The 27,773-nt window shown below is 40.1% G+C and overlaps 2 protein-coding genes across 2 annotated transcripts; both read right to left on the bottom strand.

Moving 5' to 3' along the window:
• Window positions 1–1,629: 1,629 nt before the first annotated feature.
• LOC138306583 (uncharacterized) lies at window positions 1,630–2,394 on the bottom strand. Its single transcript, XM_069247021.1, has one exon. It carries the CDS (start codon window positions 2,392–2,394, stop codon window positions 1,630–1,632), a length of 765 nt encoding a protein of 254 aa, XP_069103122.1.
• Window positions 2,395–2,930: 536 nt separating this feature from the next.
• On the bottom strand, window positions 2,931–27,773 carry LOC138306344 (uncharacterized). Its single transcript, XM_069246777.1, has 3 exons — window positions 27,221–27,773; window positions 7,603–9,261; window positions 2,931–3,800 (listed from the first exon to the last, which is right to left on the bottom strand). The coding sequence occupies exons 1-3, from the start codon at window positions 27,576–27,578 to the stop codon at window positions 3,727–3,729; spliced, it is 2,091 nt and encodes a 696-aa protein (XP_069102878.1). The 5' UTR covers window positions 27,579–27,773; the 3' UTR covers window positions 2,931–3,726.

A 27,773-nucleotide genomic window follows, 5' to 3' on the forward strand; every position in this document is an offset into this window, starting at 1 on the left:
CATTGGGGAACACGTCACGACAAAGTCAGTATTGCGGTCCGCCTCTTATACCAGCGTTACCATTAGGGAACACGTCGCGACAAAGTCATTATAGCGGTCCGCCTCTAACACCAGTGTTAACATTGGGGAACACGTCACGACAAAGTCAGTATAGCGGTCCACCTCTAATACCAGTGTTAACATTGCGGATCACGTCACGACAAAGTCAGTATAGCGGTCCACCTCTAACACCAGTGTTAACATTGGGGAACACGTCACGACAAAGTCAGTATAGCGGTCCGCCTCTAACACCAGTGTTAACATTGGGGAACACGTCACGACAAAGTCAGTATAGCGGTCCACCTCTAACACCAGTGTTAACATTGGGGAACACGTCACGACAAAGTCAGTATAGCGGTCCACCTCTAATACCAGTGTTAACATTGGGGAACACGTCACGACAAAGTCAGTATAGCGGTCCGCCTCTAACACCAGTTTTAACATTGGGGAACACGTCACGACAAAGTCAGTGTAGCGGTCCGCCTCTAACACCAGTGTTAACATTGGGGAACACGTCACGACAAAGTCAGTATAGCGGTCCACTTCTAATACCAGCTTTATCATTGGGGAACACGTCACGACAAAGTCATTATAATGATACAGATTTGTGCATAAATACTCAAATTATAGAAATAAAGTGAGTGTGTCTGTGATAGGACATGCGTGTATATAAGGGTTATTGTTAACATTTTCATAATTTACTTTTATAGCGATTGAACTACGATTGAATGATTGGTCTCGGTTATGCCCCTTTCACACATTCAAGGATGAGGCACCGGATCAACACGGACCATCAATCCGCGACAGTCCGTGACAATCCGGGACAGTCCGTGGCAATCCGCGACAGTCCGTGGCAATCCGTCATCACCCACCGTGTTAGAGCCATGTTGGCATCCGGCGATAACCGGGATCGTCCTGCATGGCAACGCAAGTCCGGGAAAAAAATTAACATGTTTAATTTTTTTTCGCCGCATACACGGATAGAAATTGTCCGTACTGAATTGTGTACGATCCGTGTATCCCTGTGTAACATCCGTGATGTCCGTGTAGGTACCAAAGTATCTTTGTTGGTTCCGAAGTATCCTTGTTGGTTCCGAAGTATCCTTGTTGGTTCCGAAGTATCCTAGTTCAGGCCGGGGCAATCCGTGTACGATTTTTTCCTGCGGAAGAATACTGGTATCTACGGATTGCACACGGAATGTTCCCGAAAGATACACGGGCCTTAAACAGACTTGTATCGGTCCATAAATGAATCCTCGCAACAACAAACCCTATAATACAGAGTAGTTATCGGAAATGTACTTAATTCACCAACAGGGGGTTATCTGGTCGACTGAATTACCATATACGGAAGAGACAAACAATGGAAAATGTGAATGTGTAACGTCGTCCACCTGCCTGACGTACAAGTTCGTCAACCTGCCTGACGTACAAGTTCGCCCACCTGCGTGACATACAAGTTCGTTCACCTGCCTGACGTACAAGTTCGTCCACCTGCGTGACATACAAGTTCGTTCACCTGCCTGACGTACAAGTTCGTCCACCTGCCTGACGTACAAGTTCGCCCACCTGCGTGACATACAAGTTCGTTCACCTGCCTGACGTACAAGTTCGTCCACCTGCGTGACATACAAGTTCGTTCACCTGCCTGACGTACAAGTTCGTCCACCTGCGTGACGTACAAGTTCGTCCACCTGCCTGGCGTACAAGTTCGTCCACCTGCGTGACATACAAGTTCGTCAACCTGCGTGACATACAAGTTCGTCCACCTGTGTGACGTACAAGTTCGCCCACCTGCGTGACATACAAGTTCGTCCACCTGCGTGACGTACAAGTTCGTCCACCTGCCTGACGTACAAGTTCGCCCACCAGCGTGACATACAAGTTCGTCCACCTGCGTGACGTACAAGTTCGTCCACCTGCGTGACGTACAAGTTCGTCCACCTGCGTGACGTACAAGTTCGTCCACCTGCGTGACGTACAAGTTCGTCCACCTGCCTGGCGTACAAGTTCGTCCACCTGCGTGACATACAAGTTCGTCAACCTGCGTGACATACAAGTTCGTCCACCTGTGTGACGTACAAGTTCGCCCACCTGCGTGACGTACAAGTTCGTCCACCTGCGTGACGTACAAGTTCGTCCACCTGCCTGACGTACAAGTTCGTCCACCTGCGTGACGTACAAGTTCGTCCACCTGCCTGGCGTACAAGTTCGTCCACCTGCGTGACATACAAGTTCGTCAACCTGCGTGACGTACAAGTTCGTCCACCTGCGTGACGTACAAGTTCGTCCACCTGCCTGACGTACAAGTTCGTCCACCTGCCTGGCGTAAAAGTTCGTCCACCTGCGTGACATACAAGTTCGTCAACCTGCGTGACATACAAGTTCGTCCACCTGTGTGACGTACAAGTTCGCCCACCTGCGTGACGTACAAGTTCGTCCACCTGCATGACGTACAAGTTCGTCCACCTGCCTGACGTACAAGTTCGTCCACCTGCGTGACGTACAAGTTCGTCCACCTGCCTGGCGTACAAGTTCGTCCACCAGCGTGACATACAAGTTCGTCCACCTGCGTGACGTACAAGTTCGTCCACCTGCGTGACGTACAAGTTCGTCCACCTGCCTGACGTACAAGTTCGTCCACCTGCGTGACGTACAAGTTCGTCCACCTGCCTGGCGTACAAGTTCGTCCACCTGCGTGACATACAAGTTCGTCAACCTGCGTGACGTACAAGTTCGTCCACCTGCGTGACGTACAAGTTCGCCCACATGCGTGACATACAAGTTCGCCCACCAGCGTGAGGTACAAGTTCGTTCACCTGCGTGACGTACAAGTTCTTTAGGGATGTAATTTGGTGCGATAAATTACTTGACAAAATAAATAACGTTCACATTTTTTTATTACTCCGCAGTCAATCAATACAAAGTTAATAATGCACTGTTCATGTTGGCATTCCACACTTGGTCAAGTCCTTTCACACCATATCATAAGTATAAACGTCTATCCTCACAAATAACGGCACTTATGCACCAAAATATTCCATTGGCCAATCCAAACCTTTACCTAATGCACCTGCTTTTATAAATCACCGTCATGCCTAATATGGACCAAATAAACCTATAGACCCACTGCATATAAACACTATATGGTAAGGTGATATATAGTCAATGACGGTCTTAGCCAACGTACCCAATCGCGACATCTCGGAATAATTTCCGTCAATCTGATTTCAGGAAGATTTCAGAAAGATTACAGGAAATTTCTCCGAGGGTATCCGATTGCAACGTACCAGTACAATCTGAACAAAATTAAAGGGAAGCAACTCAAATAGAAATAACTTGACAACTTAGCTATACACTATTTGTTTACAAACATAATTTAGACAAGCAGGTGGCATGGGCACATTTTGTGTAAGTAAATAATCAGTTTATGTTAGAAATGCTTGGTATTGTTTAATTTAATTACACATTTACTTGACAAACGTGAATTATAACATTTTCTCCGCTGGATGTTTGCAACACTACGGTCAACAGGACAGACGGAATCGTAGCTCTGCCGACGACCATAGGTCAGAAATCTTCCGTCCGTCGCACAGAGCTGTGTGCAAAATCCCCATTACAACTTTTCTTTTGTCGTGTAGTCATGGTGACAAATTATCTCTAAGAGGGTTTGGTGCCGAGTGTCGTTCACAGTATGATATCATCGTCTCTCCAACTCATCCATTGAGTAACTTCCCTTGGAGAAAGTCCTCCACACGTTTCTGTAATATAAAGGTTAGCAATTAAAAATAAGGTCACCCGTATCACACTGATGAGAGTTGTATTACACTGATGTCAATTATGTTACACTCATTTGATTGAGTTGTGTTATACTCATGTATGTTATTACACTCATGTCAGTTATGTTAGATTTATCTCATTTGTGTTACACTGATGTCAATTATGTTACACTCATTTGATTGAGTTGTGTTATACTCATGTATGTTGTTACACTCATGTCAGTTGTGCTACACTGATGTCAGTTGTGTCACAGTGATGTCAGTTATCTTACACACATGTGAGTTGTGTTACACTCATGTCAGTTGTGTGACACTCATGTCAACTGTGTTACACTCGATGTCAGTTATGTTACATTCATGTCAGTTATGTTACACTCATGTCAGTTATGTTACACTCAGGTCAGTTATGTTACACTCAGGTCAGTTATGTTACACTCATGTCAGTTATGTTACACTCAGGTCAGTTATGTTACACTCAGGTCAGTTATGTTACACTCATGTGAGTTGTGTAACACTCATGTCAGTTATGTTACACTCAGGTCAGTTGTGTTACACTCATGTGAGTTATGTTACACTCAGGTCAGTTATGTTACACTCAGGTCAGTTATGTTACACTCATGTGAGTTATGTTACACTCATGTCAGTTGTGTTACACTCAGGTCAGTTGTGTTACACTCAGGTCAGTTATGTTACACTCATGTCAGTTATGTTACACTCATGTCAGTTATGTTACACTCAGGTCAGTTATGTTACACTCATGTCAGTTATGTTACACTCATGTCAGTTGTGTTACACTCATGTCAGTTATGTTACACTCAGGTCAGTTATGTTACACTCAGGTCAGTTATGTTACACTCATGTCAGTTATGTTACACTCAGGTCAGTTATGTTACACTCAGGTCAGTTGTGTTACACTCAGGTCAGTTGTGTTACACTCATGTCAGTTGTGTTACACTCATGTCAGTTATGTTACACTCATGTCAGTTGTGTTACACTCATGTGAGTTATGTTACACTCAGGTCAGTTATGTTACACTTAGGTCAGTTATGTAACACTCATGTGAGTTATGTTACACTCAGGTCAGTTATGTTACACTCAGGTCAGTTATGTTACACTCATGTGAGTTATGTTACATTCAGGTCAGTTATGTTACACTCAGGTCAGTTATGTTACACTTAGGTCAGTTATGTAACACTCATGTGAGTTATGTTACATTCAGGTCAGTTATGTTACACTGAGGTCAGTTATAATACACTCAGGTCAGTTATGTAACACTCATGTCAGTTATGTTACACTCAGGTCAGTTATGTTACCCTCAGGTTAGTTATGTTACACTCAGGTCAGTTATGTAACACTCAGGTCAGTTATGTTACACTCATGTGAGTTATGTTACACACTCAGGTCAGTTATGTTACACTCAGGTTAGATATGTTACACTCAGGTCAGTTATGTAACACTCACGTCAGTTATGTTACACTCAGGTCAGTTATGTTACACTCAGGTTAGTTATGTTACACTCAGGTCAGTTATGTAACACTCACGTCAGTTATGTTACACTCAGGTCAGTTTTGTTACAATCAGGTCAGTTATGTTACACTCAGGTCAGTTATGTTACACTCAGGTTAGCTATGTAACATTGTACACTCAGGTCAGTTATGTTACACTCAGGTCAGTTATGTTACACTCAGGTCAGTTATGTTACACTCAGGTCAGTTATGTTACACTCAGGTCAGTTATGTTACACTCAGGTCAGTTATGTTACACTCAGGTCAGTTATGTAACACTCATGTGAGTTATGTTACACTAAGGTCAGTTATGTTACACTCAGGTTAGTTATGTTACACTCATGTGAGTTGTGTTACATTCATTTCAGTTATGTAACACATATGTCAGTTGTGTTTCACTCAGGTCAGTTATGTTACACTCATGTCAGTTATGTTACACTCATGTCAGTTGTGTTACACTCATGTCAGTTATGTTACACTCAGGTCAGTTATGTTACACTCATGTCAGTTATGTTAAACTCAGGTCAGTTATGTTACACTCAGGTCAGTTGTGTTACACTCAGGTCAGTTGTGTTACACTCAGGTCAGTTATGTTACACTCAGGTCAGTTATGTTACACTCATGTCAGTTATGTTACACTCAGGTCAGTTATGTTACACTTAAGTCAGTTATGTAACACTCATGTGAGTTATGTTACACTCAGGTCAGTTATGTAACACTCATGTGAGTTATGTTACACTCAGGTCAGTTATGTTACACTCAGGTCAGTTATGTTACACTCAGGTCAGTTATGTTACACTCAGGTCAGTTATGTTACACTCATGTGAGTTATGTTACATTCAGGTCAGTTATGTTACACGCAGGTCAGTTATGTTACACTTAGGTCAGTTATGTAACACTCATGTGAGTTATGTTACATTCAGGTCAGTTATGTTACACTCAGGTCAGTTATGTTACACTCAGGTCAGTTATGTTAAAATCAGGTCAGTTATGTTACACTCAGGTCAGTTATGTAACACTCATGTCAGTTTTGTTACACTCAGGTCAGTTATGTTACACTCAGGTTAGTTATGTTACACTCAGGTCAGTTATGTAACACTCAGGTCAGTTATGTTACACTCATGTGAGTTATGTTACACTCAGGTTAGTTATGTTACACTCAGGTCAGTTATGTAACACTCAGGTCAGTTATGTTACAATCAGGTCAGTTATGTTACACTCAGGTTAGTTATGTAACACTCAGGTCAGTTATGTAACACTCAGGTCAGTTATGTTACACTCAGGTCAGTTATGTAACACTCAGGTCAGTTATGTAACACTCATGTGAGTTATGTTATACTCAGGTCAGTTATGTTACACTCAGGTTAGTTATGTTGCACTCATGTCAGTTGTGTAACCTGAGTAGGTATCTCACAACCAGGTCTGCGATGTAATTTATAGTAATAACGATAGGTTTAATTTTGCAATATGTTATGCTTTTTTTTTTCAATTAGAATGTTACATATTTGTTTGGTTAAAAACAAATAATCCAGTTTTGCTTGTTACGAGTATTTTCATTGGCTTTAAAATTAATTTTATCAGCCCATAAAGGAAAAATGGCGTCACCGTTTGTAACGTCGCTTCTGACTGGCTGAGATGATGGTGTAAGGATTTCATAGACAAAAGAGTCCAAAAATAAACTTTGATGAGGTTTTCTTTATTAAATTAAATTATAAGGATTAATTTGGATATATTTTTTATGTTATGGAGATATAACACAAATGTCTGAGTGTACTCTCGTCATAAACCGGCTCCCCGGTTTATTTAGAGTACAGTCAGATTTTTTTTGTTATATCTCCATAACATAAAAAATATATTCAAGTTAATCCTCAAATAAAATATTCCGGATCCCGATGACCGTTAACTCCACCGCCGACAGAGCATAAACGATGTTAATCATTTGAACAATAATTGGTGTTAACTCGTGTATATAAATATGCCTAATTAACACACAAAAAAATAATATAAAATAATTTATTTCGCCCTTGGTGCATGCGCAGTCAGTACTTCATTTTATAAAGGATATAGTGTCACGGAATTTTTTCGGGATGCAATTAATTATTTTTCATATTTTTAACTTGAAGTAAAATTAGAAGCTCAAACTTTTCAATGGTGGTAATGGTGTAAAGAAAGTAACTTTTGTAATTGAAGAAAAATACTAAATCGTCTGCTCCTGTTTTTCATAGTGAAAAAATACCATTTGTCAGCGGTGGAGCATCTTTAACAGCACGATCTTTTACCTCGGATATCCGCACCTCTTCCGTCCCACACAGGGCCTCGTCGCATTCTCTTGAGTTCCTCGTCATCGATTCGAGGGCTAGATCCAATAGTTGTGATACCTACGTCATTAAAACGCGGGCTTTTTACTTTGTTCTGCGTATCACGTGGTGTAATGACGATCTTTTTCACGACTTCGTCATCAGCACGTGGGATTTCCCGTGGGTCTAAGGATTCGTTTGTTATATCACCCAAGCAAGATTTTGGAAATATACTATGTCTGTCCTTTTTCCGAGTTGTTAAATCTATGCATCTGTGTTCCACGTCATCATTATTTGCTGTATTAATCGTCATACCATTGTGCGTATTCTTGCGTGTTTCCTTTGTGGCCATGGGTGTTGTGGCATTGCTAGATTTAATTGACTTCTTCACTTTTAATTCCTGACGTTGTGTGCTCGTCTCGATACCACTGTTCGGAGTAATCGGAACTTTTTCTTTTGTTTCATGAAGTGAAGTTTCCAGCTGTACACGATCCCTAGATACAACCGGATTTTTTATTTCCGTTCCACGCCTGAGTGTATCGCTTTCTGTGCAGTTTCTGGGTTTTAGTGGCATTTTTATTTCCGTTTCACTACGTGGTGAGTTTAACGAAAGTTCGTCGTCCATATCATTGTACTCGTCGAATGTTGTTTTGCCGCCATCGCGGGGAGTAGATGGAAGACTTGTGTGTGTACTAGTCCCTCGGGGTGTTGTTACAACCTTCGTGATCACCACATCATCATCCTCGGGACCCTCACAGCTATTACGCGAAGACGATGAAATCGATTGAACTTTCGTTTTCGCGGTACGCACAGATGGTGCTCGTTTTGGTCCAAGTTTTCCCGCCAAATTGGATGAGGACAGAGACCGACGGTGTATGGGCGATTCTAACGGCTGAAAAAACGAGTTTTCGTACTGTTTCGGCTGCGTGTTGGATTTTACATGTGGTTTCTTCATTATGGCGAAATGACCTGGGTCCAGTGTAGTCTCTATGACGATTTTTCTCTCTGGTGTGTGTTCATATTCTACCGTCTTTTCGTAAATAGCGGGTAAAAAATCGACTTGGCCTGAGCACTTAACGTCATCGATGTCGTTATCACAGTTGTGGTTGTTTTGTGTCAAAACGAGGCAAGGGATACGGAAAACATCAAATAGCCAACCGATAGTGAACATTCCGAAGGTACATAGGTATAGTAACGCCCAGCCCTTTCTACCTAAGTAGTAATGATGGACTCCGAACAACCCGAACGAAAACCACAACAGGTAGACATCGTCAGTGTGGACCAATCCGAGTCCCTCCCCACGGAGATGGCGGTTCTCACGGTGTATTAGGTAAGGTACCCGGAACAAATCCACCAACCAACCCACCCCGAACACCCCGCACGTCACCGTATATAACAGTCCCCACTTCCACCGGTTCAGGTAGTAATGGTGAAGTCCGAGTACTCCGAATGGCGATAGTGCGAACAGATAAGCCGTTGTTTGACTTTTCTTCTTCGGAACATTTTCCAGTGGTGTGTTATAAATAGAAACAAGGGAAGGAATCCTGAAAAAATCCACAATCCATCCCAAACCGTACACTCCGAACGTACAGAGGTAGACGATACCTAGGACATAATTCTCCAGGTAAAAATGGTGGAAACCTGCAACACCAGATGTGGGGGAGCACTGTTAGCATGGTAACAAGGGGCGATAACTCATACACAAGTGGTGATCGTAAACATGGAAAGAGTGCTGTTACAAGTCAACAAAATATGTATGCATTAATTGATAAGGCATTTGTTGAAAAAGCATACGGTCTTGTTTTAGATAGGAGAATATATCGTACTCTTGATATCCATACTGAATACTCCAGGGGTTACTATCATTATCGCTGATTATCTCGTACATATACTAAAACTGAAGGCAGTCCAGGAGAAAAAATTATGAGCAGTCAAAGGTCTGCAAAAACATTTTACAGAGAGAGCGACGCCCAATTTCAAAGCCACAGAGTCAACCACAGTGTACCGTATTACGATTTCTGTGATGTACAACAAAGGACTAAATTACCTGTTCTGTTGTCTCCAGTTTTACTAGGAGGAAGTTTCATGTAAGGGGTGGATATAACGTCAGTAATAGTAACCCCTGGAGTATCGATGATGCTTTATCAGTGGAAGTAAAGTAATTTCAGTAAATATAAATCGCCTAAACAAGAAAGAGGGTGGTACATGTAGTTAAGCTGTTGGGAATTTCCAAAACATAACTGAACATTCCTAAAATTGAGCAAAATAGTGACCCCTCCCCCATCCCCTCATAAAGAGCCCCGCGGTACCACCTACACCCGGTGGTAAAGGACTTACATGTATTACACTGTTACAATGTTAAAACTCACCAGTGATTGACTGTACCACCTACACCCGGTAGTAAAGGACTTACATGTATTACACTGTTACAATGTTAAATCTCACCAGTGATTGACTGTAACACCTACACCCGGTAGTAAAGGACTTACATGTATTACACTGTTACAATGTTAAAACTCACCAGTGATTGACTGTACCACCTACACCCGGTAGTAAAGGACTTACATGTATTACACTGTTACAATGTTAAATCTCACCAGTGATTGACTGTACCACCTACACCCGGTGGTAAAGGACTTACATGTATTACACTGTTACAATGTTAAATCTCACCAGTGACTGACTGTACCACCTACACCCGGTAGTAAAGGACTTACATGTATTACACTGTTACAATGTTAAATCTCACCAGTGACTGACTGTACCACCTACACCCGGTGGTAAAGGACTTACATGTATTACACAGTTACAATGTTAAATCTCACCAGTGATTGACTGTACCACCTACACCCGGTAGTAAAGGACTTACATGTATTACACTGTTACAATGTTAAAACTCACCAGTGATTGACTGTACCACCTACACCTGGTGGTTAAGGACTTACATGTATTACACTGTTACAATGTTAAAACTCACCAGTGATTGACTGTACCACCTACGCCCGGTGGTAAAGGACTTACATGTATTACACTGTTACAATGTTAAATCTCACCAGTGATTGACTGTACCACCTACACCCGGTGGTAAATGACTTACATGTATTACACTGTTACAATGTTAAATCTCACCAGTGATTGACTGTACCACCTACACCCGGTAGTAAAGGACTTACATGTATTACACTGTTACAATGTTAAAACTCACCAGTGATTGACTGTACCACCTACACCCGGTAGTAAAGGACGTACATGTATTACACTGTTACAATGTTAAAACTCACCAGTGATTGACTGTACCGCCTACACCCGGTAGTAAAGGACGTACATGTATTACACTGTTACAATGTTAAAACTCACCAGTGATTGACTGTACCATCTACACCCGGTAGTAAAGGACTTACATGTATTACACTGTTACAATGTTAAATCTCACCAGTGATTGACTGTACCACCTACGCCCGGTGGTAAAGGACTTACATGTATTACACTGTTACAATGTTAAATCTCACCAGTGATTGACTGTACCACCTACACCCGGTGGTAAAGGACTTACATGTATTACACTGTTACAATGTTAAATCTCACCAGTGATTGACTGTACCACCTACACCCGGTAGTAAAGGACTTACATGTATTACAGTCGAGACTGTCTTATGTGACTTTCCAAGGGACCATCAAAAAAAAGTCACATAAGACAAGGAGTCACTTAAGGCAGTCCAAATTCATCCGCAACATCACTGTACAAAAATCTGTCTTTAATTGTCTGTAAAATTCTTCATTATAAATATATCAATTACCTGATTTTTTAAAAAAATAAATCAAAAATAATAATTTAAAAAAAAAATGAAAAATTATTTAATTTTTTTTTTAATTAAAAATCATTTAGATCTAGTTATAAATTACAAGCAGACATACATTGATGCTTGGTTTTAAACTTTGTTCAAGAAAAAATTCTATCTGGAGGGGGTGCAATTTTGGGTTAAAAATCTCATTTTTTTGCAATTAAAAATTATTTGTGTGTCATGGTTTTTCAGGCTTGAAAAAAAAATACAAAAATCACACTTGTCAGAAAACAACCAATGCAAAACAATTGCAGATGTTGTGTAAATTAAAAAACATTACTACTGTACAGTAGAGGTACCATTTTAAAAACCTGGGCTTTATTTTGCTGAATTTTACAAATCTACTGTACACTGCTACCAAATGGCGGCCATTACAGAAGCCCAAGTCGTGTGCATTTGCTTTTACAAGACTTTTTGGTGTTATGAGAAACTTTTGAAGAAAATATAGAGTTTCTGACTATGGGATGACAGTTATAATGACTGTTTAATCATATCAAAGAACGAAATTATGTTTGGTCGTAAATGCCATGTACAAAACAAGAAGAGAGTCACCCACGCCAAGCCATAGGATGATACGGTAGGCGAAATAAAACATGCCGATTTATTTAATGTGTTCCGTTATTAATTGTCAATGTTTACCATTGTTTAGTAGGAGAGATATCTGAATGATATCTAGCCTTTTTAATAGTTTAAGGCAAATTTTTGTGGGAAAAAAACGATCTTTCATGATCCGTCAAAACTGGTTACACAGTAATGTACTCTTATCGTAGTCAACAGTCGATGTTTAGTTTGATGTTCACACCTCTTTATCTATCATAATTATGGCCTCAGGCGAATGGAAAGTCGCTCAAGACAGACTTTTTATGATGTTTGGGTTGTAAAAACATGGTCGCTTGTCACGTAAGACAGGGAGTCGCTGAAAACAGACCCATTATATAGCAAAATACGTTGGGGGGTCTCAAGTAAGGTCACATAAGACAGGGAGTCGCTACATACAGGGGGTCGCTCAGACAGTCTCGACTGTACACTGTTACAATGTTAAATCTCACCAGTGATTGACTGTACCACCTACACCCGGTGGTAAAGGACTTACATGTATTACACTGTTACAATGTTAAATCTCACCAGTGATTGACTACCACCTACACCCGGTGGTAAAGGACTTACATGTATTACACTGTTACAATGTTAAATCTCACCAGTGATTGACTGTACCACCTACACCCGGTAGTAAAGGACTTACATGTATTACACTGTTACAATGTTAAAACTCACCAGTGATTGACTGTACCACCTACACCCGGTGGTAAAGGACTTACATGTATTACACTGTTACAATGTTAAATCTCACCAGTGATTGACTGTACCACCTACACCCGTAGTAAAGGACGTACATGTATTACACTGTTACAATGTTAAATCTCACCAGTGATTGACTGTACCACCTACACCCGGTGGTAAAGGACTTACATGTATTACACTGTTACAATGTTAAATCTCACCAGTAATTGACTGTACCACCTACACCCGGTAGTAAAGGACTTACATGTATTACACTGTTACAATGTTAAATCTCACCAGTGATTGACTGTACCACCTACACCCGGTAGTAAAGGACTTACATGTATTACACTGTTACAATGTTAAAACTCACCACTGATTGACTGTACCACCTACACCCGGTGGTAAAGGACTTACATATATAACACTGTTACAATGTTAAATCTCACCAGTGATTGACTGTACCACCTACACCCGGTGGTATAGGACTTACATGTATTACACTGTTACAATGTTAAATCTCACCAGTGATTGACTGTACCACCTACACCCGGTGGTATAGGACTTACATGTATTACACTGTTACAATGTTAAATCTCACCAGTGATTGACTGTACCACCTACACCCGGTAGTAAAGGACTTACATGTATTACACTGTTACAATGTTAAAACTCACCAGTGATTGACTGTACCACCTACACCCGGTAGTAAAGGACTTACATGTATTACTCTGTTACAATGTTAAATCTCACCAGTGATTGACTATACCACCTACACCCGGTAGTAAAGGACTTACATGTATTACTCTGTTACAATGTTAAATCTCACCAGTGATTGACTGTACCACCTACACCTGGTGGTAAAGGACTTACATGTATTACACTGTTACAATGTTAAATCTCACCAGTGATTGACTGTACCACCTACACCCGGTGGTATAGGACTTACATGAATTGCACTGTTACAATGTTAAATCTCACCAGTGATTGACTGTACCACCTACACCCGGTAGTAAAGGACTTACATGTATTACACTGTTACAATGTTAAATCTCACCAGTGATTGACTGTACCACCTACACCTGGTGGTTAAGGACTTACATGTATTACACTGTTACAATGTTAAAACTCACCAGTGATTGACTGTACCACCTACACCTGGTGGTAAAGGACTTACATGTATTACACTGTTACAATGTTAAATCTCACCAGTGATTGACTGTACCACCTACACCCGGTAGTAAAGGACTTACATGTATTACACTGTTACAATGTTAAATCTCACCAGTGATTGACTGTACCACCTACACCCGGTAGTAAAGGACTTACATGTATTACACTGTTACAATGTTAAATCTCACCAGTGATTGACTGTACCACCTACACCCGGTAGTAAAGGACTTACATGTATTACACTGTTACAATGTTAAATCTCACCAGTGATTGACTGTACCACCTAAACCCGGTAGTAAAGGACTTACATGTATTACACTGTTACAATGTTAAATCTCACCAGTGATTGACTGTACCACCTACACCCGGTAGTAAAGGACTTACATGTATTACACTGTTACAATGTTAAAACTCACCAGTGATTGACTGTACCACCTACACCCGGTGGTAAAGGACTTACATGTATTACACTGTAACAATGTTAAATCTCACCAGTGATTGACTGTACCACCTACACCCGTAGTAAAGGACTTACATGTATTACACTGTTACAATGTTAAAACTCACCAGTGATTGACTGTACCACCTACACCCGGTAGTAAAGGACTTACATGTATTACACTGTTACAATGTTAAAACTCACCAGTGATTGACTGTACCACCTACACCCGTAGTAAAGGACTTACATGTATTACACTGTTACAATGTTAAATCTCACCAGTGATTGACTGTACCACCTACACCCGTAGTAAAGGACTTACATGTATTACACTGTTACAATGTTAAATCTCACCAGTGATTGACTGTACCACCTACACCCGGTGGTAAAGGACTTACATGTATTACACTGTTACAATGTTAAATCTCACCAGTGATTGACTGTACCACCTACACCCGTAGTAAAGGACTTACATGTATTACACTGTTACAATGTTAAATCTCACCAGTGATTGACTGTACCACCTACACCCGGTGGTAAAGGACTTACATGTATTACACTGTTACAATGTTAAATCTCACCAGTGATTGACTGTACCACCTACACCCGGTAGTAAAGGACTTACATGTATTACACTGTTACAATGTTAAATCTCACCAGTGATTGACTGTACCACCTACACCCGGTGGTAAAGGACTTACATGTATTACACTGTTACAATGTTAAATCTCACCAGTGATTGACGGTACCACCTACACCCGGTAGTAAAGGACTTACATGTATTACACTGTTACAATTTTAAACTCACCAGTGATTGACTGTACCACCTACACCCGGTGGTAAAGGACTTACATGTATTACACTGTAACAATGTTAAATCTCACCAGTGATTGACTGTACCACCTACACCCGTAGTAAAGGACTTACATGTATAACACTGTTACAATGTTAAATCTCACCAGTGATTGACTACCACCTACACCCGTAGTAAAGGACTTACATGTATTACACTGTTACAATGTTAAAACTCACCAGTGATTGACTGTACCACCTACACCCGGTGGTAAAGGACTTACATGTATTACACTGTAACAATGTTAAATCTCACCAGTGATTGACTGTACCACCTACACCCGTAGTAAAGGACTTACATGTATTACACTGTTACAATGTTTAAAACTCACCAGTGATTGACTGTACCACCTACACCCGGTAGTAAAGGACTTACATGTATTACACTGTTACAATGTTAAATCTCACCAGTGATTGACTGTACCACCTACACCCGTAGTAAAGGACTTACATGTATTACACTGTTACAATGTTAAATCTCACCAGTGATTGACTGTACCACCTACACCCGGTGGTAAAGGACTTACATGTATTACACTGTTACAATGTTAAATCTCACCAGTGATTGACTGTACCACCTACACCCGTAGTAAAGGATTTACATGTATTACACTGTTACAATGTTAAATCTCACCAGTGATTGACTGTACCACCTACACCCGTAGTAAAGGACTTACATGTATTACACTGTTACAATGTTAAATCTCACCAGTGATTGACTGTACCACCTACACCCGGAGGTAAAGGACTTACATGTATTACACTGTTACAATGTTAAATCTCACCAGTGATTGACTGTACCACCTACACCCGGTAGTAAAGGACTTACATGTATTACACTGTTACAATGTTAAAACTCACCAGTGATTGACTGTACCACCTACACCTGGTAGTAAAGGACTTACATGTATTACACTGTTACAATGTTAAATCTCACCAGTGATTGACTGTACCACCTACACCTGGTAGTAAAGGACTTACATGTATTACACTGTTACAATGTTAAATCTCACCAGTGATTGACTGTACCACCTACACCCGGTGGTAAAGGACTTACATGTATTACACTGTTACAATGTTAAAACTCACCAGTGATTGACTGTACCACCTACACCCGGTGGTAAAGGACTTACATGTATTACACTGTTACAATGTTAAATCTCACCAGTGATTGACTGTACCACCTACACCCGGTGGTAAAGGACTTACATGTATTACACTGTTACAATGTTAAATCTCACCAGTGATTGACTGTACCACCTACACCCGGTAGTAAAGGACTTACATGTATTACACTGTTACAATGTTAAAACTCACCAGTGATTGACTGTACCACCTACACCCGGTGGTAAAGGACTTACATGTATTACACTGTTACAATGTTAAATCTCACCAGTGATTGACTGTACCACCTACACCCGGTGGTAAAGGACTTACATGTATTACACTGTTACAATGTTAAATCTCACCAGTGATTGACTGTACCACCTACACCCGGTAGTAAAGGACTTACATGTATTACACTGTTACAATGTTAATACTCACCAGTGATTGACTGTACCACCTACACCCGGTGGTAAAGGACTTACATGTATTACACTGTTACAATGTTAAATCTCACCAGTGATTGACTGTACCACCTACACCCGGTGGTAAAGGACTTACATGTATTACACTGTTACAATGTTAAAACTCACCAGTGATTGACTGTACCACCTACACCCGGTGGTATAGGACTTACATGTATTACACTGTTACAATGTTAAATCTCACCAGTGATTGACTGTACCACCTACACCCGGTGGTAAAGGACTTACATGTATTACACTGTTACAATGTTAAATCTCACCAGTGATTGACTGTACCACCTACACCCGGTAGTAAAGGACTTACATGTATTACACTGTTACAATGTTAAATCTCACCAGTGATTGACTGTACCACCTACACCCGGTGGTAAAGGACTTACATGTATTACACTGTTACGATGTTAAAACTCACCAGTGATTGACTGTACCACCTTCACCCGGTGGTAAAGGACTTACATGTATTACACTGTTACAATGTTAAATCTCACCAGTGATTGACTGTACCACCTACACCCGGTGGTAAAGGACTTACATGTATTACACTGTTACAATGTTAAATCTCACCAGTGATTGACTGTACCACCTACACCCGGTAGTAAAGGACTTACATGTATTACACTGTTACAATGTTAAAACTCACCAGTGATTGACTGTACCACCTACACCCGGTGGTAAAGGACTTACATGTATTACACTGTTACAATGTTAAATCTCACCAGTGATTGACTGTACCACCTACACCCGGTGGTAAAGGACTTACATGTATTACACTGTTACAATGTTAAATCTCACCAGTGATTGACTGTACCACCTACACCCGGTAGTAAAGGACTTACATGTATTACACTGTTACAATGTTAAATCTCACCAGTGATTGACTGTACCACCTACACCCGGTGGTAAAGGACTTACATGTATTACACTGTTACAATGTTAAAACTCACCAGTGATTGACTGTACCACCTACACCCGGTGGTAAAGGACTTACATGTATTACACTGTTACAATGTTAAATCTCACCAGTGATTGACTGTACCACCTACACCCGGTGGTAAAGGACTTACATGTATTACACTGTTACAATGTTAAAACTCACCAGTGATTGACTGTACCACCTACACCCGGTGGTATAGGACTTACATGTATTACACTGTTACAATGTTAAATCTCACCAGTGATTGACTGTACCACCTACACCCGGTGGTAAAGGACTTACATGTATTACACTGTTACAATGTTAAATCTCACCAGTGATTGACTGTACCACCTACACCCGGTAGTAAAGGACTTACATGTATTACACTGTTACAATGTTAAAACTCACCAGTGATTGACTGTACCACCTACACCCGGTGGTAAAGGACTTACATGTATTACACTGTTACAATGTTAAATCTCACCAGTGATTGACTGTACCACCTACACCCGTAGTAAAGGACGTACATGTATTACACTGTTACAATGTTAAATCTCACCAGTGATTGACTGTACCACCTACACCCGGTGGTAAAGGACTTACATGTATTACACTGTTACAATGTTAAATCTCACCAGTAATTGACTGTACCACCTACACCCGGTAGTAAAGGACTTACATGTATTACACTGTTACAATGTTAAATCTCACCAGTGATTGACTGTACCACCTACACCCGGTAGTAAAGGACTTACATGTATTACACTGTTACAATGTTAAAACTCACCACTGATTGACTGTACCACCTACACCCGGTGGTAAAGGACTTACATATATAACACTGTTACAATGTTAAATCTCACCAGTGATTGACTGTACCACCTACACCCGGTGGTATAGGACTTACATGTATTACACTGTTACAATGTTAAATCTCACCAGTGATTGACTGTACCACCTACACCCGGTGGTATAGGACTTACATGTATTACACTGTTACAATGTTAAATCTCACCAGTGATTGACTGTACCACCTACACCCGGTAGTAAAGGACTTACATGTATTACACTGTTACAATGTTAAAACTCACCAGTGATTGACTGTACCACCTACACCCGGTAGTAAAGGACTTACATGTATTACTCTGTTACAATGTTAAATCTCACCAGTGATTGACTATACCACCTACACCCGATAGTAAAGGACTTACATGTATTACTCTGTTACAATGTTAAATCTCACCAGTGATTGACTGTACCACCTACACCTGGTGGTAAAGGACTTACATGTATTACACTGTTACAATGTTAAATCTCACCAGTGATTGACTGTACCACCTACACCCGGTGGTATAGGACTTACATGAATTGCACTGTTACAATGTTAAATCTCACCAGTGATTGACTGTACCACCTACACCCGGTAGTAAAGGACTTACATGTATTACACTGTTACAATGTTAAATCTCACCAGTGATTGACTGTACCACCTACACCCGGTAGTAAAGGACTTACATGTATTACACTGTTACAATGTTAAAACTCACCAGTGATTGACTGTACCACCTACACCCGGTGGTAAAGGACTTACATGTATTACACTGTTACAATGTTAAATCTCACCAGTGATTGACTGTACCACCTACACCCGGTAGTAAAGGACTTACATGTATTACACTGTTACAATGTTAAATCTCACCAGTGATTGACTGTACCACCTACACCCGGTAGTAAAGGACTTACATGTATTACACTGTTACAATGTTAAATCTCACCAGTGATTGACTGTACCACCTACACCCGGTAGTAAAGGACTTACATGTATTACACTGTTACAATGTTAAATCTCACCAGTGATTGACTGTACCACCTACACCCGGTAGTAAAGGACTTACATGTATTACACTGTTACAATGTTAAAACTCACCAGTGATTGACTGTACCACCTACACCCGGTAGTAAAGGACTTACATGTATTACACTGTTACAATGTTAAAACTCACCAGTGATTGACTGTACCACCTACACCCGGTGGTAAAGGACTTACATGTATTACACTGTTACAATGTTAAATCTCACCAGTGATTGACTGTACCACCTACACCCGTAGTAAAGGACTTACATGTATTACACTGTTACAATGTTAAATCTCACCAGTGATTGACTGTACCACCTACACCCGTAGTAAAGGACTTACATGTATTACACTGTTACAATGTTAAAACTCACCAGTGATTGACTGTACCACCTACACCCGTAGTAAAGGACTTACATGTATTACACTGTTACAATGTTAAATCTCACCAGTGATTGACTGTACCACCTACACCCGTAGTAAAGGACTTACATGTATTACACTGTTACAATGTTAAATCTCACCAGTGATTGACTGTACCACCTACACCCGGTGGTAAAGGACTTACATGTATTACACTGTTACAATGTTAAATCTCACCAGTGATTGACTGTACCACCTACACCCGTAGTAAAGGACTTACATGTATTACACTGTTACAATGTTAAATCTCACCAGTGATTGACTGTACCACCTACACCCGGTGGTAAAGGACTTACATGTATTACACTGTTACAATGTTAAAACTCACCAGTGATTGACTGTACCACCTACACCCGGTGGTAAAGGACTTACATGTATTACACTGTTACAATGTTAAATCTCACCAGTGATTGACTGTACCACCTACACCCGTAGTAAAGGACTTACATGTATTACACTGTTACAATGTTAAATCTCACCAGTGATTGACTGTACCACCTACACCCGGTGGTAAAGGACTTACATGTATTACACTGTTACAATGTTAAATCTCACCAGTGATTGACTGTACCACCTACACCCGGTAGTAAAGGACTTACATGTATTACACTGTTACAATTTTAAACTCACCAGTGATTGACTGTACCACCTACACCCGGTGGTAAAGGACTTACATGTATTACACTGTAACAATGTTAAATCTCACCAGTGATTGACTGTACCACCTACACCCGTAGTAAAGGACTTACATGTATAACACTGTTACAATGTTAAATCTCACCAGTGATTGACTACCACCTACACCCGTAGTAAAGGACTTACATGTATTACACTGTTACAATGTTAAAACTCACCAGTGATTGACTGTACCACCTACACCCGGTGGTAAAGGACTTACATGTATTACACTGTTACAATGTTAAATCTCACCAGTGATTGACTGTACCACCTACACCCGTAGTAAAGGACTTACATGTATTACACTGTTACAATGTTAAAACTCACCAGTGATTGACTGTACCACCTACACCCGGTAGTAAAGGACTTACATGTATTACACTGTTACAATGTTAAATCTCACCAGTGATTGACTGTACCACCTACACCCGTAGTAAAGGACTTTACATGTATTACACTGTTACAATGTTAAAACTCACCAGTGATTGACTGTACCACCTACACCCGGTGGTAAAGGACTTACATGTATTACACTGTTACAATGTTAAATCTCACCAGTGATTGACTGTACCACCTACACCCGTAGTAAAGGATTTACATGTATTACACTGTTACAATGTTAAATCTCACCAGTGATTGACTGTACCACCTACACCCGTAGTAAAGGACTTACATGTATTACACTGTTACAATGTTAAATCTCACCAGTGATTGACTGTACCACCTACACCCGGAGGTAAAGGACTTACATGTATTACACTGTTACAATGTTAAATCTCACCAGTGATTGACTGTACCACCTACACCCGGTAGTAAAGGACTTACATGTATTACACTGTTACAATGTTAAAACTCACCAGTGATTGACTGTACCACCTACACCTGGTAGTAAAGGACTTACATGTATTACACTGTTACAATGTTAAATCTCACCAGTGATTGACTGTACCACCTACACCTGGTAGTAAAGGACTTACATGTATTACACTGTTACAATGTTAAATCTCACCAGTGATTGACTGTACCACCTACACCCGGTGGTAAAGGACTTACATGTATTACACTGTTACAATGTTAAAACTCACCAGTGATTGACTGTACCACCTACACCCGGTGGTAAAGGACTTACATGTATTACACTGTTACAATGTTAAATCTCACCAGTGATTGACTGTACCACCTACACCCGGTGGTAAAGGACTTACATGTATTACACTGTTACAATGTTAAATCTCACCAGTGATTGACTGTACCACCTACACCCGGTAGTAAAGGACTTACATGTATTACACTGTTACAATGTTAAAACTCACCAGTGATTGACTGTACCACCTACACCCGGTGGTAAAGGACTTACATGTATTACACTGTTACAATGTTAAATCTCACCAGTGATTGACTGTACCACCTACACCCGGTGGTAAAGGACTTACATGTATTACACTGTTACAATGTTAAATCTCACCAGTGATTGACTGTACCACCTACACCCGGTAGTAAAGGACTTACATGTATTACACTGTTACAATGTTAAATCTCACCAGTGATTGACTGTACCACCTACACCCGGTGGTAAAGGACTTACATGTATTACACTGTTACAATGTTAATACTCACCAGTGATTGACTGTACCACCTACACCCGGTGGTAAAGGACTTACATGTATTACACTGTTACAATGTTAAATCTCACCAGTGATTGACTGTACCACCTACACCCGGTGGTAAAGGACTTACATGTATTACACTGTTACAATGTTAAAACTCACCAGTGATTGACTGTACCACCTACACCCGGTGGTATAGGACTTACATGTATTACACTGTTACAATGTTAAATCTCACCAGTGATTGACTGTACCACCTACACCCGGTGGTAAAGGACTTACATGTATTACACTGTTACAATGTTAAATCTCACCAGTGATTGACTGTACCACCTACACCCGGTAGTAAAGGACTTACATGTATTACACTGTTACAATGTTAAATCTCACCAGTGATTGACTGTACCACCTACACCCGGTGGTAAAGGACTTACATGTATTACACTGTTACGATGTTAAAACTCACCAGTGATTGACTGTACCACCTTCACCCGGTGGTAAAGGACTTACATGTATTACACTGTTACAATGTTAAATCTCACCAGTGATTGACTGTACCACCTACACCCGGTGGTAAAGGACTTACATGTATTACACTGTTACAATGTTAAATCTCACCAGTGATTGACTGTACCACCTACACCCGGTAGTAAAGGACTTACATGTATTACACTGTTACAATGTTAAAACTCACCAGTGATTGACTGTACCACCTACACCCGGTGGTAAAGGACTTACATGTATTACACTGTTACAATGTTAAATCTCACCAGTGATTGACTGTACCACCTACACCCGGTGGTAAAGGACTTACATGTATTACACTGTTACAATGTTAAATCTCACCAGTGATTGACTGTACCACCTACACCCGGTAGTAAAGGACTTACATGTATTACACTGTTACAATGTTAAATCTCACCAGTGATTGACTGTACCACCTACACCCGGTGGTAAAGGACTTACATGTATTACACTGTTACAATGTTAAAACTCACCAGTGATTGACTGTACCACCTACACCCGGTGGTAAAGGACTTACATGTATTACACTGTTACAATGTTAAATCTCACCAGTGATTGACTGTACCACCTACACCCGGTGGTAAAGGACTTACATGTATTACACTGTTACAATGTTAAAACTCACCAGTGATTGACTGTACCACCTACACCCGGTGGTATAGGACTTACATGTATTACACTGTTACAATGTTAAATCTCACCAGTGATTGACTGTACCACCTACACCCGGTGGTAAAGGACTTACATGTATTACACTGTTACAATGTTAAATCTCACCAGTGATTGACTGTACCACCTACACCCGGTAGTAAAGGACTTACATGTATTACACTGTTACAATGTTAAAACTCACCAGTGATTGACTGTACCACCTACACCCGGTGGTAAAGGACTTACATGTATTACACTGTTACAATGTTAAATCTCACCAGTGATTGACTGTACCACCTACACCCGGTAGTAAAGGACTTACATGTATTACACTGTTACAATGTTAAAACTCACCAGTGATTGACTGTACCACCTACACCCGGTAGTAAAGGACTTACATGTATTACACTGTTACAATGTTAAATCTCACCAGTGATTGACTGTACCACCTACACCCGGTGGTAAAGGACTTACATGTATTACACTGTTACAATGTTAAATCTCACCAGTGATTGACTGTACCACCTACACCCGGTGGTAAAGGACTTACATGTATTACACTGTTACAATGTTAAATCTCACCAGTGATTGACTGTACCACCTACACCCGGTGGTAAAGGACTTACATGTATTACACTGTTACAATGTTAAATCTCACCAGTGATTGACTGTACCACCTACACCCGGTGGTAAAGGACTTACATGTATTACACTGTTACAATGTTAAATCTCACCAGTGATTGACTGTACCACCTACACCCGGTGGTAAAGGACTTACATGTATTACACTGTTACAATGTTAAATCTCACCAGTGATTGACTGTTAGTTAGGTGTTTTTGTTTTAAATCAGTGGTTTAAAAATAAACGTCTTCATGCAGATATTTTCACTAGGGCCAGTTCAATGAAGATGGATGTTGTCATACATTATTTGTATTTGGTGGATGGACTGATGAATATACATAACAGTCATGTGATTTATTTTTTCAGAAAATACGAGATTTGAAAAATGATTAAAAACTAGGGATATTTACTATAAAACTGTTGTCCTGTTTACTACTATAACTTCGATAGACAGTTGAGAATAAGACTAGGTTTTGTGTTTTTATCTTACGTACTTCCTTTAAGCTGTAATTCCATTAGTATTCTGATCTGACCTATCTAACATACCATACCGTGCGACATTGAAGTGCTATCCCTGTTAATACGGCGCATTATAATCAAGCCATCTACTAATTTACCATCATGACCCGGTCGACAAATACTACTGAATCCATCCTCGATATTCCAGGGGTTCCGATCACTTAAGATCTCTACACCTCTGGACTATATCATAGTAAAACTGGAGGCAACAGAACATGTAATTTAGTCATTTGATGTACATCAAATGAGCCGTATAACGGTACATTGTGGTTGACTGTGTTGCTTTGATGTTCTGTAGTCTTCAAAGGGAATCTTTGCTGCCCTGTGATTGGTCAAATGTTTTCCGCTGAGCTGCCTTCAATTTCACTATGAGATAGTCCAGGGGTGTAGATATCGTAAGTGATCGGAACCCTTGGAGTATCGAGGATGTACTGAATCATGTTATACATAAAGTGACAGATCGGCGTCATTCTTAATTACAACATATCAACCTAATATTCACCTAACAAATATAAATACACCCTAAGGCTGATATGTGATAAAGGCCCTATACCTTTCGGAAACGGCTTTTAATTTTTGAAACAGGAATGTAAAACGAGATTAAATGATAATTTTGTAGAATCGCAAATTTATTAGCTTACCTTTGATACTACACGTATCAGCACCTTCTGAACAATTAATTCAAAAGAATTAAATCTTATTTTCCTTCCTTTTATGTTTCCCGCCGTCGCCCTTTTATGCCGTATGGTAAAACAGCGAAATGAATCTTCATTGTTTACACAGATTACGCTGTTGTAACCTCATCTTAACCCATCGATATACATTTTCTTATCTTATTGATTTATGGCCCAGGACCTATAATTCTCCCAGGATTGCAGACAAATTGAATAACGCGCGTTAGCGTTATAATGTAAGACCTGAGCAAATGGAAATATTATGGTTTAAGAAACTTCTATTTTGCAACAGATTAAAGGGACAATTCAGTGAAGTTAATTCTGTTACATAACCACGAAGCAAAATATGGCATAAATGTATTGTTCTACATTCCTTATGAAACATATAACAAGAAAAATTAACAAATTCCACGACGTTGTTTAGTATTTTGATTGATACCGTTGAAATTCCAAATTCCGATTAGGCAGGTACAACATGTACGCTGCACCCATACGCGAGCCAAATTCATGCACGTTAAACAAATGCAAACATAACCACTGTGGAGTTGATGGAGATATTTTAGACAAGAACATGCATCTAATAAGGTAAACACACTACTGTAAGAGCGATATGAGTAGTTCTAGACAAAAAATTCTTTACTACACAGGCAAAGGCCATGGTTCGGCATACAATACATCTGAACAATATGTGTAATGGCAGACAGTAAGCGAGTTCGAACATTTAACATACATTTCACTACAGAGGGCTTTTCTGGCATATCACAGTAAAACCAACTACTCTGGTTTCTATTATTACTGGCTTGTTTCCGAAATATGTGCAATTTTTAATGTACACTAAGACTGAATTGTCCCTTTAAGGAAAAAAAACTGCCAAACAAAATTAAAAACTGCAGACAATGCCTAAACCATTCTTATAAGATTAAGTAAACTTACCCAGAATTCCACACAGAAACCACAATATATAAACTTACCCAGAATTCCACACAGAAACCACAATATATAAACTTACCCAGAATTCCACACAGAAACCACAATATATAAACTTACCCAGAATTCCACACAGAAACCACAATATATAAACTTACCCAGAATTCCACACGGAAACCACAATATATAAGCTTACCCAGAATTCCACACAGAAACCACAATATATAAACTTACCCAGAATTCCTCTTGGGAACTATATTATATGGACGGGTTCCCTTCTCTAACAGTAGTTCTCTACTCTCATTCAGGCTGCGCTCCGCTTATATTAGGGAAGCGTGCGCAAAGGAGGTAACTGAGGCGGGACCCAGTCTATAATAATATATAAACTTAGAACCAAATATAAAACAAGAAATCCACACCGGAACCACAATATCTAAAGTTACCCATAATTCCACACAGGAACCACAATATATAAATTTACCCATATTTTCACACGGGAACCCCAATGTATAAATTTACCCAGACACAATATATAAATTTACCCAGAATTCCACACAAGAACAACAATATGTAAATTTACCAGAATTCCACACCGGAACCACAATATATAAATTTACCCAGAAATCCACACGAGAACCACAATACATAAATTTATATAATTACCCAGAATTCAATACGGGAACCATGATATATAAACTTACCCAGAATTCCACACGGGAACCACAATATATAAACTTATCCAGAATTCCATACGGGAACCATTATATATCAACTTACCCAGAATTCCACACGGGAACCCAATACATAAATTTATATAATTACCCAGAATTCCACACGGGAACCATGATATATAAACTTACCCAGAATTCCACACAGGAACCACAATATATAAATTTATATAATTACCCAGAATTCCACACGGGAACCATGATATATCAACTTACCCAGAATTCCACACGGGAACCCAATACATAAATTTATATAATTACCCAGAATTCCACACGGGAACCACAATATATAAACTTACCCAGAATTCCACACGGGAACCACAATATATAAGCGTCCACGTTGGTCTTGGTGTCTACCTCATCGTCCAAGTCCTCTGTAAAATCGTTGGCCTCCTCGACCAGCGAGCCAATTCGGAAGAGATCGACGATATAGCCCACACCACACAGACCGAGAGTCAGAAGGTAGGCAACCCCGAACAATGGCCTCCCCAGATAAAAATGATGGGCTCCAAACATCCCCAGGGAGAAAGCCAGAACATACGCAACTGTCGCTGACTTTTGGAGTTTTTGTTTTGCCTGCAGCTGCAGCGCCCTCTCTCGTTTGGCCTCCTCATCCAGTTGTGCAAGGACCGTCTCAAAACTAGACATGGTAGACATATTTGATTTTTAGTCGGTTGTCTTGTAACTTATGAGGCAGCCGTCTTGGATTTGCCGAAATATATCATTCTTAAATCTTTATAATGATCAGAATTCTTTCTCCAGACATGTAAATATAGTTCTGGACAGCCAACTTCAACGATAAATACAAAATATCGCCAGAAATGTAAACCCTAGCGCAGAATTAAATCGCTA

This window comes from Argopecten irradians, chromosome 13 (genome assembly GCF_041381155.1).
Source record: "Argopecten irradians isolate NY chromosome 13, Ai_NY, whole genome shotgun sequence".
In the NCBI taxonomy this organism is placed as follows: domain Eukaryota; kingdom Metazoa; phylum Mollusca; class Bivalvia; order Pectinida; family Pectinidae; genus Argopecten; species Argopecten irradians.